The sequence below is a fragment of the Branchiostoma lanceolatum genome, chromosome 17 (assembly GCF_035083965.1).
Source record: "Branchiostoma lanceolatum isolate klBraLanc5 chromosome 17, klBraLanc5.hap2, whole genome shotgun sequence".
NCBI classification, from domain to species: Eukaryota; Metazoa; Chordata; class Leptocardii; order Amphioxiformes; family Branchiostomatidae; genus Branchiostoma; species Branchiostoma lanceolatum.
This window is the reverse complement of record NC_089738.1, coordinates 18,502,865-18,515,250: the sequence shown is the minus strand read 5'-3', so window position 1 is coordinate 18,515,250 and position 12,386 is coordinate 18,502,865. Positions and strand designations below refer to the sequence as shown.

General features: G+C 40.7%; 2 protein-coding genes across 3 annotated transcripts in view; one reads left to right on the top strand and one right to left on the bottom strand.

Annotated features, from left to right (window-relative positions):
* The window catches only part of LOC136423483 (uncharacterized), a 150,004-nt gene that overhangs the window by 117,068 nt on the left and 20,550 nt on the right, over nucleotides 1-12,386 (bottom strand). The gene's annotated exons all lie outside the window — the stretch shown is intronic.
* LOC136422861 (G2/mitotic-specific cyclin-B3-like) lies at nucleotides 507-12,285 on the top strand. 2 transcript variants are annotated; one of them, XM_066410771.1, is made up of 13 exons: nucleotides 507-637; nucleotides 888-1,081; nucleotides 1,635-1,739; nucleotides 2,516-2,650; nucleotides 4,809-5,056; nucleotides 5,444-5,534; nucleotides 6,121-6,237; nucleotides 6,703-6,792; nucleotides 7,235-7,378; nucleotides 7,855-8,010; nucleotides 8,820-8,969; nucleotides 9,987-10,117; nucleotides 10,722-12,285. In XM_066410771.1, the coding sequence occupies exons 2-13, from the start codon at nucleotides 1,010-1,012 to the stop codon at nucleotides 10,777-10,779; spliced, it is 1,497 nt and encodes a 498-aa protein (XP_066266868.1). In that variant the 5' UTR covers nucleotides 507-637; nucleotides 888-1,009; the 3' UTR covers nucleotides 10,780-12,285. The 2 variants fall into 2 exon arrangements, with proteins under 2 accessions (XP_066266868.1, XP_066266869.1); XM_066410772.1 differs by lacking the exon at nucleotides 2,516-2,650.

The following is a 12,386-nucleotide window of genomic DNA, read 5'->3' as shown; positions in this document are numbered from 1 at the left end:
GTTGGTGGTGGTTTTAGTGATCTTTGGTCGGAACCTCCGCAAGAGCAAGGAGGTTAAAACCTCCTTGGCAAGAGTGACAAGAAATCAGAATGGTTTTAAAAAAAGCTCCTTGTAACAAATCATATATCATAGATCTTTTTAGAAACTACAGTTTCAAGTGGACGAAAAATTGTGAAGCGTTGGTATCAAAACGAAAATGTTGGGCAAAGAAGCAGCACATTTGCATCGCAGACGAACTAGCTCGGACAGTGAGCTCGTCAATGTCCGGCACCATTCGCTTTGAGGCGAAAATAAACGAAGATTACCGAACAATGCCGAGCGGACAAAAGTCTTTAGGTCGATTCTAGCCTTGATTTTAGTCGAAATTTCCGATCTCACGTGCAGTTCTACCAATCTAAGACTGATTTTTTCATCGTATGTTAAATAATTTACAAAAAAAACCCTCCTAATTTCTACGAAAATTCTAGTTTCCGTTCTTCTGAATGCTGATTGGACGTCCGCTGGAACGGCGGACCAATCAGACCGCGCGATTTGCATATGTAGCATCTTTCAAAGTCCTTTCACATCGCTTGAAGCACTTCCGGAATTGTTGTCAGTTGCGCGTGGACTTTGAGACACAAATTCACCGCTTTTTAAGGTACTGAATTAGCCTGGAATGTCTCTTACCATGTTGTGTGTTTTGTTGTACATTTAGGACGAATACTTGGGCGAAATTTCGTGTGATATTCTGTTAAATCGACCGTTGGACTCAACGTTTTTAAAAACAGAGACGTCAGCTTTTGTGCACAAAAAAATATGGCGTCGTTTGCAGTCCGTTTCAAAAACAAACTGTATTTGTTTGTTTGCCCCTGCTCTTCTTAGCTTTATTTTGATGCTATCTTCCACAGATTTCGACGTCCTGAGCTCCAGAATTTGTCCATAGCTGTCTATTTGACTGGGTGGACATTTCTGAGTGACGCCAAGCCGGCTGTTTTTGCGGTGAAGTGAAGACAACGCCAGCAGAGTCGCCATGCCGCTCCCAAAACGGTCTCAGCGCGGGGGTCTCAGCTCGATCAACCCGCAGAAAAAAGCGGCTCCACTGGTAACTTTTGCAGAGATTAGTGTTTTTACCTAAGCAATGTCGAATCTCCACATTGTGCTTGTAAAATGTATGTTGCTATGCAAAAATATCATGAACAAAGGCCTGCGAAAATGAAAACTAACTAAAGAATGTTGTTGAATAATTCAATTTCAAGCCCAAAATATTTATTTATAAAGTGTTAACAGTCATAGATATCATATTGTACAACAGCCTCAAATCATGGCTTTTTGATTCTAATTGTTTTGTAGCTAGAAATGTTGATACCCAGAGAAAAATCTTTTGTTGTTAAAGTTGCTGATATTGATATAAATCTCAGATATGACTTATGAGGCTAAGCGACTTACTTGAAAAAAATTTACAATTGTTGGAACAGTATCATAAGCCATTTCTTAAAAGCCCTTTATAGATACTGGTAGTGAATCAACACTTTTGGCCAATGCTTGAGTATGAATTTAAATTAATAAGAACATGCATAATTTTGTTCAAATGTAGTTCCCCCTGGCCTACCGGTATCGTCAAATTCAGATTTTTGACCAATAGATTTTCCCCACAGGTTCACCATGACAAAAAGACGACCCGTGGAGGCACGAAGCGTGCTTCAGACGAGACGGCGGATGGATTGGCCAAGAGAAGAGCAGCTTTTGGGGACATCACCAATGTAAGATACACACTAGTAACTGATAAGTGATATGTCTAGAGGTTTGTCTTTTGCATGAATACGATTGAATGCACTTGCTTTGCAGCACTTGCATGCTTTGGTGTACACATCTGTTCTTGGTGGCAGGGAAGCTGTATACCTCCTTGCTTGCAATGGAATAAGACACTAAATAGCAAGTATTACTGCCATTTACTTACTGATTTAGCCCGAAGTGCAGTCTTGTAATGTTAGCTTTGGTCCGCTTCCATTGGTCACTACTCCTCCTCCAACAAGTACCAGTAGGCAAAGTGGCGTCCGTTGGAAGACCAGGCCAAACCTTACAGTTACAAGACTGCACTTCTGCCTAAGCATGTAAATCCGTTATTGCCTTTCCTACTTGTATTTAGTATATTTGTGTGCTAGTCTAAATGCCCTTATGATGAAAAGAACTAAGCTAAAGGCTATCCTTGGATTTACAAAGGAATTGATTTTTTTTTCTATTTTCTTATGTAATTTACATTGTAAATCTTATTTCTTTTTTTTATGTAGACACGTCTGACAGGGAACTAACAGTTTGATAACATTCCTAAAAATAGGTACATTTAGAAACTTCAAGATGAGATGTAGAAAAGGGTGCATTCCTTCCCTTGGCTCATTTTATTTTGGCATGGGTGAAGATATTTTGTGGTGGCAGATAAAATTCAAGCTCTCCAAACTACATTTCAAAGTACATAATGCTTTGTAAATTGTAGATCAGCCACAAGATACTGATTGGTGAGATGGTTTCTCTATGTTAGGCTACCAAGCAGAAAGGACCCGGTCTGTTTGGCTGTGTAAGTTTTGGGGAGGTAGACTCGGACACTGAGAAGGGAACAGCGAGTCAAGACAAGCCCAAGCCTGGAGAGACCGTAGCAGCCAGTTCTCTTATACAGGTGACAAAAGATGGCCCCGTTCATGTTTATCATGCTAATCATGTTGTACTAATCAAGGCATTGGCATGGAGATTTGGGCATGGTGCATAACACTGGCTGGGAGCGGTCTCTGTAGGCTTGTGCTGCACTAGTATTAGTGGTAGTACCAGAACTTGCTGTAACTTTGGATAATAGACATATAAGTACACATGACCACACACAACCAAACTGCTTCCATCACGAATGGGACATAGTAAAGACGTTATTTTTTGTAACATTCAAACTATTTGCACTTACAGTTATGATATATGCAAGGAGGTTTTATATATAAACCTCCTTGTAATAAGTAAGCTACAGGTCCTCTGCATTTGACGGTTGTTAGGATACTTTCAGATGGTGTCCCTTGTACATTTTGCAAGCAGTTCGGTATTTTGCAAGAAGTGTGAACTTGTCTATTGCTCAAAGTTGACGCAAAGTCAAAACACAATAAATAGAGACTTGTATATGGCTTGAACAAGTCAGTGATGCTGAAACTAACAGGTTGTTGTTTAGACTTCCTTTTTGATGATTAAATTATTGAAGTCAGCAACATCTGGTAGAGTCTGTACATAACAGACATGCATGTTGATGTTCATTGTTTGTTATTTTCCAACTTCCAAGGGAAAGGTGTAACCAATGCCACTAATGTACCAGGCTTTATCCAGGTAGAAATAGGGAGTAGCTGCTGAGTGCTGTTTAAAAGTATGATTTCCTGGGTGGTGGTAACTTCTGTTACCATTTTTATGCTGAAATCTTTAACCTGATAGACAATGCAGAAACTGTTGTTCATGTTGCTGACGACTGTTTGTGTTTTCCATGACAAAAGGTTCTAATAGATTTTATATCCTAATTTGTCAATATAAGTTAACAAAAATGCTTGTTCTTCACTTGCTCACATTGTTGTACTTTCCCAAATATGAAGACTAAACAAAAGTTCTTTACAGTTTCTTTTCTTGTGATGGGAATAATTTGTTTCCTAGCATTAACTTTACATTTTAACTTTTCAGGTACAATGTTTATCTCTTAATCTCTTTATTGGTTCACAAATACAGTTAAACAAATCTCCAGTGACCACAAAAGGCACTTGGACCCACTTAACACTGAGTCCACTTCAGATAATCCGAACCGGTTCCGAACCGGATCGGTTGTCTTTAGACCTACGGGCGGAAGGGCATTGCGCCACCCGCGGTGCGAGATGTTACAGTCGCTCCTCTCATATTTCTTATGTTTGCTACAAGCGTTTTCTGGCATATGAAATAGTACTGGCCCAACAAAAAAAGGACGATTTGACGCATGTACAGGGATAGTCAAGACCAGGCTTGAACCCGCCGGCGTTCGTCCTCGCCTCGCTGGCTGTACTGCAAGTCGGGCACGTTGATCGGGTCATAGGAGAACACCAAAGAAGAAGCAGCCACGGGTGGCAGGCCATTGCACTTGAAACATTCGAAAACTTTCAATGACAATTGCACAAACGTTTCAGAATGAGGAAAATATGCTTCTATTGCTAGTGCAGGCTTATTAGCATATCATTATCATGACCCCGAAAGCGGTCCCGGAGCCAGTTTCCTCTTTACACACAGATCGGAACCGCATCGACCCCCCGCTGATGTGGACTAGACCAGGGTTGGGATGTGGTCTGGTGCGGTTCCTGGAGAAACCGGATTCTCCTCTTTAGACTGGGAACGGGAGGCGAACTAGTCCAGTTAAAGTGGACTAGTTCGGGTAAAGTAGACTCACTTGTAATGCCACCCTTAGAGAAAATAGCCCATAGAAAATAATTTAAGGGACCACCGAAAAGTGGCCACAATGGTGTCACTAGTACAGGTTTGACTGGTCTAACTATTCTTCTGAGGTATCCCTGGACCCAGTGTCCAGTAGAAGAGGTATACTGGTAATGTTATAGCAATGCAGCATTGTACTGATGTATCCACTGTCATTCCCCACCAGACCTTTGCCCAACAACTCCAAATGTTTATTGTTGGTTTCAGTAACTAATCATCATTCTGAAGTACATGTATACCTGTGTCCAGTACTAAGTAAAGGTACAGTAGTACTGTACTTTTAGTACTGTGCCTTTAGTAACGAGTATACTACTGTAGCAGTGCATGTGTCTTATGTTTCCACTGCCTTTTCCCACCAGGCCTTTGCCCAACAGCTCCAAGGCAAGGAGAAGGCCAAGAAGGTTGCCAAGCTGGAGAAAGCCGTGAAGGTGCTCCCCAGAAGACGGTCCGGAAGACTTGCGAGTAAGCCGAGCAAGATCGCCAGGCCAGTGTTGCCGGACGATGACTCCATGGAGACTGAGTCCTCGCAGGAGAGCCTCCCGTCCTCGCAGTCTTCTGTGTCGTCCAGCTGCAGCGACAGCTGTTCTACTTCTAGCGATGGAAGCAGGTAGGAGCCTGAAGTTGATATTTTATACTGTTCAGTCCATGTAATCTCAAAATGATATGTATATAACTGTTCCAGCAATGGAAGCAAGTAGCTATAAGAGTGGCTAGACTTTGTTAGATGCAATCAATTTATAGAAATGCATATTTGCTTATACTGTTCAGGTATGTTATCTCAAAATGATACGTATAAGACTTGACCAAAAATATGCCGTATGTTTGTGTGTGTGTGTGATTGTATTTGTGTGTGAATGTGAGTGTGTGTGTAGTTGCATGTGTTTATGTGTTTGTATACGTTCATGTGTGTGTACTGGAACTTAAAGTGAATAATCAAAAGCTGAAGGTGCAAATGTACATTGTGTTTGAATTTTGACCCTATTCTCTATTTCAGACCAGTGTCTCCGGTTCTGAGCTCGAGTGTCCAGGATCTGAATGAGAGGAACAGACAGAAGACAGAGGAAGCCATAGCGGCAGAGGGCAAGGTAAAGAAAAACATCGGCGTTTTCACTTTCAGTTTCTTTCTTCCAGTGTTCCCAGGCATAAAATTACTTTTGAATGGTCGCATTGCTATTTATATGGAAAGAGACATTACAGGATCATGTTCAAAAAGTTCCCAGTTTCTGGTAAATTTGAAATTTTGAATCTAGATCCTGTCATAACTGAGCACAAATTTCATGTATGACATTTAGTTTGAGGCCACACTCAAACCATGAAGATACAGGACTGTTTCTACTTCTCTGTATTTCAACAGTACTGCGGAAGTGAAAAAAAGTGAAACAATAAGAGCTGAGACATGCTTGTTATGGAACAAGGCATTCACATTCAACAAATATTTCTACAAACTTTGTGGTTGAAATGTTATATGGTCTCGGCAAAATTATGTTTGTTTTATTCAGATCTCCATTGCTATTCTAGTGTTACATAGAGAAACACTATTCTTCCTGGAGTCCACCAGTCTGATATGATATTGATAGTGTGTAACTTTTGAAAAGTTATGATAGCATTGGAAAGGAAGTTTGAATAGAGCTGGTCTGTTCTGTTCTCAATCTTACCTCTTATTCCCCCCAGCCCCAGGGGATCCCCACCCGACCCCCCCTGTACGACTACGACCAGGAGAACATCCGAGACCCCACCCTGGTGCCGCACTACGCACAGGACATCTTCCTCTACATGAAGAACAGAGAGGTACAAGGGGCACTGGATCTTGATTAAACATTTTAGTACTCTATGTAGATGGTAAGCTAGAGTGCTGAATGCTGTCCTTCCCCAAATAAAGAAAAAGAACGTAATGCTTTGTCCTGTCATCCAGTAATTTTAGTTCATATACAAAATATACGAGTACCAGTACTGTTTTGATAACATCCCCAGTGTTCTCCCACTCCAAATAGTGAAAGTATAGTATTTTATAGTCTGTCTGACAGTGTATGCGTGTGCGCAAGCATGTGTATGTCTTTCTGCGATTCCCTATCTGCTACTACTACTTCTACTACTACCAGTACACAATGTACTGCAGTATTGAGTAATGATAATGAGTGCTGCTGTTCTCTCTGTGGTACCATGGAAGGGTTACAAACAGTAACGATAAGGAGTAAAGTCTGCTTATGTTTTTTAAGTAACAGCATAACCTAACAACGACCCCTCCCTCCCCAGGAGAAGTACCTGCTGCCCCAGTACCTGAAGATCCACAACGCCCACCTGGAGCCCTACATGCGCGCCATCCTGGTCGACTGGCTCGTAGAGGTACGTTTCCGTATTCAAATGGCTTTAGACCATGTTGATTTGGTTAAATGGATGATAACCGTGTGCATCAATTTTCGTCCTAAAGAACTTCGATCTGAAAGTCTATAGCTAACTTCAAAATAAGTAATACATGTACATCAAACAAAGTACAACAGAGGTTATATTGATTGCTTTTTCCGTCACTTAAGTTTCAAAAATATACAGTAGTACAGTAACTATAACCTACAGAAATATCTCGGTGTACTGGTGCACCCACAGTCAGAAATAAGGTGCGCAGCTCCAGTTTTTGGGTGCACACAGGTGCACATGCACCCAGTGTTTCGAGCCCTGTAGTTTGTGCATAATATCTTTGGAATCCATTGAGCCTGTTGGTGTATTTGTCCACAGCATTAGATGGCTGTCCTAGTAAAGCCCCAGTAAAGAACTTTGATTTCTGCTGTAGGTCCAGGAGAACTTTGAGTTGAACCACGAGACGTTGTACCAGGCGGTGAAGATCGTGGACCACTATCTGGCCAAGACCAAAGTCTCCAAGGAGAAGCTTCAGCTGGTCGGGGCAACGGCTCTCTTCATGTCCTGCAAGTTTGATGTGAGTCGGAAAACAATAATTTAAAGTGTTACGTAGTTGATTTTGGTGTGAAATTTAAAATGAATTTATTGAAAATGTTCTTCCATTGATAATTGACTTTGAGTTAGAGTAAGACGGTTGTTGTGCAGCTGTTTGATAATGACAAAAGTATTTCCAACACAAGTTTCACACTTAGATGAAATATTACCAACTATTGGCCCTCTTTACAGGATTAGTGTTGATTAAAAACTTTGTGTTCGTTTGAAAGATAGGGTAAAGCATCCATAAGATTGGAATAGAAAATCACTTTCATGTGGTATAGTTTTCTTCTTGTGTAAAGAAAGCTTTTCTGCCCCTTCACTGGAGCGTTGTCCGCCATTGATTGACGACTTTGTGTCCGTCTGTAGGACAAAGTAAAGCTTCCAGATAGAAAATTTTTATATATAGTAATACATAGTTTTCTTATGTTCTAAAGAAAGCCTTTCTGCCCCCTACAGGAGCGTTGTCCGCCGCTGATCGACGACTTTGTGTTCATCTGCGACGACGCCTACCGACGGGAGGACATCATTATGATGGAGCAGACTATCCTCACCAGACTGGACTTCTTCTTAAACTTCCCCATCTCGTACAGGTTCTTAAGGAGATACGCTAAGGTACGGTCGTCTTAAACTTCCCCATCTCGTACAGGTTCTTAAGGAGATACGCTAAGGTACAGTCTTCTTAAACTTCCCTAGTACAGTCTCCTTAAACTTCCCCATCCGTACAGGTTCTTAAGGAGATATGCTAAGGTACAGACGTCTTAAACTTCCCAAGTACAGTCTCCTTAAACTTCCCCATCTCTTATAGGTTCTTAAGGAGATACGCTAAGGTACAGACATCTTAAACCTCCCTAGTACAGTCTTCTTAAACTTCCCTATCTCGTACAGGTTCTTAAGGAGATACGCTAAGGTACAGTCTTCTTAAACTTCCCTATCTCGTACAGGTTCTTAAGGAGATACGCTAAGGTACAGACGTCTTAAACTTCCCCGTCTTCTATAAAATTTTAAGGAGATACGCTAAGGTACATTCTTCTTATACTTGGGCTTTTCCTATGGGTTCTTCAGTTCTTGGCACTGACGCTTCTTTCTTTCAAACTGCATTTTTGGGGGGGGGGGAAGGACTTATTATTGTTGTAGCACTTACTCTGGCTAGTACTAGTAGCTCTGTTTCTGGGCTAAAGCTAGATATGTTTGAATCCCTACTGTTGCTCAATTGATGTGCATGCTACTGGAAAGGGTTACAAGTCCGGGACTTGGAGCTGTTCTCCACTATTTCTTGAACTTGAGCAACTTACCCAGTACATTACACCTGTATAAACTACACAACTGTCTGTCCTCAGAATCATGACTAGTGGGAAGATAGCTTTCTATTTTGGTAAGCTAAGCCCAAGATTGATGATTTTGTTTTAATTTCACGCCTGTAGTGTTCCAAAGTGGACATGGGAACTCTGACGCTGGCGAGGTTCGTGCTGGAGTTGGCGCTGCAGGAGTACGAGTTCGTCACGTACCGGGAGTCCAAACTGGCGGCCGGGGCCCTGCTACTGGCCTTCAAGATGAAGAAAATGGGAGACTGGGTGAGTAGATGGGTGGGTGGGTGTGTGGTTGTGTTTTGTTACTGGCAATGTAGATAAGTGTGCTTGGGTGCTACTGGCCTTCAAGGTGAAGAAAATGGGAGACTGGGTGAGTAGATGGGTGGGTGGGTGGGTGGGTGGGTGGGTGGGTGTGTTTGTTACTGGCAATGTAGATAAGTGTGCTTGGGTGCTACTGGCCTTCAAGATGAAGAAAATGGGAGACTGGGTGAGTAGATGGGTGGGTGGGTGGGTGGGTGGGTGTGTTTGTTACTGGCAATGTAGATAAGTGTGCTTGGGTGCTACTGGCCTTCAAGATGAAGAAAATGGGAGACTGGGTGAGTAGATGGGTGGGTGGGTGTGTGGTTGTGTTTTGTTACTGGCAATGTAGATAAGTGTGCTTGGGTGCTACTGGCCTTCAAGATGAAGAAGATGGGAGACTGGGTGAGTAGATGGGTGGATGGACAGATCTTTATTTTGTAACTTTGTGGGTTCGTGTGGCGTAAAGGCAGGGTATTCGACCCAGTGTTCCTGGGTTTGAATCTCCTAACATGCTACTGATGTTGTGCCCTTGGGAAAGGCACTTTACACGACGTCACCCCACCCAGGTGTAAAATGGGTCTATTGTTCTCTGTACGTGGCACTGTTAAAATAAGTATGAAAACTTGAGTGCAGTGCCACTTTGTCCTTTTTTGTCCAAAAGCAACAGCAAAAAAGATTTTGTAACTGGCCTGAGAAGATAAGTGTATGTGGTTGAGTACACATGAAAGTACATGTATAAGCTGTCAAAAGCTATGATGTCTTCACTTCTACATGTATCTAATAATACGTAATGGATGATGCAAGGTAAAATAATTCCTCCCAGTATTGAATCCTGACTCAATAATTTCATCACCTCTCGCCCATATCATTAGAAAGGGCTTAACAGAAAAATTAGCTAAATGTCTATTTTCTGTTCTTACTTAAAGTAAGAATGTCATTTTAAAGACCCAGAAATTTACACTTGATTATTTTATTTTGCAGACCCCGACGTTAGAATACTACTCTGGCTACAAGGGGGAGGAGCTGAAGGACTTGGTCAGACACCTGAACTCCCTCTTAGCAGCACCGAGAGACTCCAGACTCAAGACTGTCCGCGCAAAGTACTCTCACAGGTAAGAGAAGTACACTTCTGAAGTAGAAAATTTGGCAAGATGTCGAGATGAAAACAAGGCTGTATCTGTATAGCCAGTTTATTTTACTGCCCTCTGGTGTAACACACCAGCTTTGCAGGTACTTGCATCTGGCACGGCAGCAGCTGGTTATTTTACTTATATTACACTGAGTAACCTGTAACAGCTAACCTTTGCACATGTAACTGACTGAAAGAGTTGTTTAAAGCTATCCAGTAAGGATGCTCTGCAGTACTTGGTGGCTAGTTCCACTCTTGCGATAATTCTATTGTAAAACACATTTCTGAACACATCAATCCTAAGTTGATAACTCTGGTGCTTGAAAGAATGAGTCTTGACTATTTCTTGTCCATTTCCCTTCTGAAACTGTGTGTGCCAGTATAGAGATTTCTCCTCAGACTCAGTATGCTTTTATGTTGAACATCTAGTTCCTTATCTTTGTTCAAGATCTAAAAATAATATATCGGAACTATGAGTATGATGGTTTTCATTCACGATCTATTTTGAACAGTTCTATAGTAAGTTTAATGATTTCACATGCAGTGCTTGTTTTCTAACTTATTCTACTTGTGCTTTTGTTTTGCAGTGTCTTCTATGAAGTTGCGAAGCTACCTCCACTGGACATGATAGAGGAGATGGACTAGGCTGCAGCTCCCCCTATCTTTTTGTGCAAATAGTGCAAGTTTTTAGTCGGCCAGAAGACTCAACCGCAATCAGGAGTAGCCAAAAGACAGCTGGAACTTTTGTACACAACAGATCATTCCAAGTGTCCAAACTCATTTAAAGGAAGATAGAATTAGTTTTGAAAATTTATTCTACGAACCAAGACATTTTGATTTGAAATTGAAAAGGCCAGCAACCAAATCAGGAGATTTTATAGAAAAAAAAATGCATTTTTAGTCTGGAAAAAGAATAGAATCTTAAAGTTTAACAATATGGAATTATGTGATTTTGAAGCTTGATATTGTTGCAAAAAAAGATGAAATAATCTAGTTTTACTTCTAAATTGTGTTCAGCTAATTCCATCTGTAGTAAAAGATGTCATTCATAGAAATCACAAAACACCTTCAGTATTTCACTGTTGTCTTGCCATTGTAGAACATGTCTCAAGTCACTGCAATTTTTTCAAGTAGCACAGTCTGTTTCAAGTAATATTTGGAGTTAAAAGATACAATTTTCTAGCTCAGTAATCTCCAAACAGATGTAAGGAGCTAGCTCAGCCTCAGTGTTTTATGTGTGTTTTTGTGGCATTTCGTTTCCCTTTTAAGTTAGTGTACCTTCTTAAACAAAGATTTAAAAAGGTGCGCTACAACATGTAAACCACAAGAATGACCATACGTCTGCTTGGAGATTAGCTCAAAGTGCAAGATGGTAAAGCAGTATCATACCCAGCAGTAGTCATATCTTCAACAGTATTAACGGTAACATGACATCTCAAGAAAGGACCTTTGAAACAATGTTACTTGAGTCAAACCTGGCACCTGCCTAAAGTATGTAGAGGCATTTTTTTAAAGTTCAATGTTTTGTAAATACTATCCTTTTTGTCAAACATGTATGTTAGTATATGTTTCTGTAGCAGTAACTCGTGCTATTGTTGTCCTGTATATAAATGCTGTTTCTGTCTTGTTATGTGCATGTCTTGGTAGCAAAAAACTGTCATCCCTGTCTAGTTGCTTCCTTGTCAAAACATGATTTTTTAGAAAGTACAAAACTTTTGTTAAAAGTTGTGCTTTTGTTCACATGTTCCACTGTTCATGTATTGTATACAGATGTTTTCTTCTGGTAATGAGTGTTGTCTTTCTTGCTTCATTTGGCAAAGTTTTATTCTCTCTTATTTCATATAATTGATGGGGCAGACTTGAATCTCATTCTTTATTGTAAAGTTACGCCAATTACTAAAGAAGGTTTCTTTTTATTGCTGTACATGTAACATTTTCTTTTGCATTGTAGTGACTCCATTTTTAGATAGTCATGTTGGGCATATGGAGCAAACTGTAGTGTTGTAAAGTAACATATTGTCAATGTCTTGTCTGTCTTTATAATCGTTGTACTATTTGACTAATTTGTAGTTTGTGAAAAAAGAGCTCAATAGGTGCAAGATATATGTATGTACTAGATGTTAGAAATATATTTCATTGAAATCAAACAAATCCATGTCTCGAGTGATGTTTTATTGAGTGCTGTGTAAACAACTATCACTGACTAGTCAACCTCCACTTGGCAAGGGGTTGGAGTCACTTGGCTCCATCCA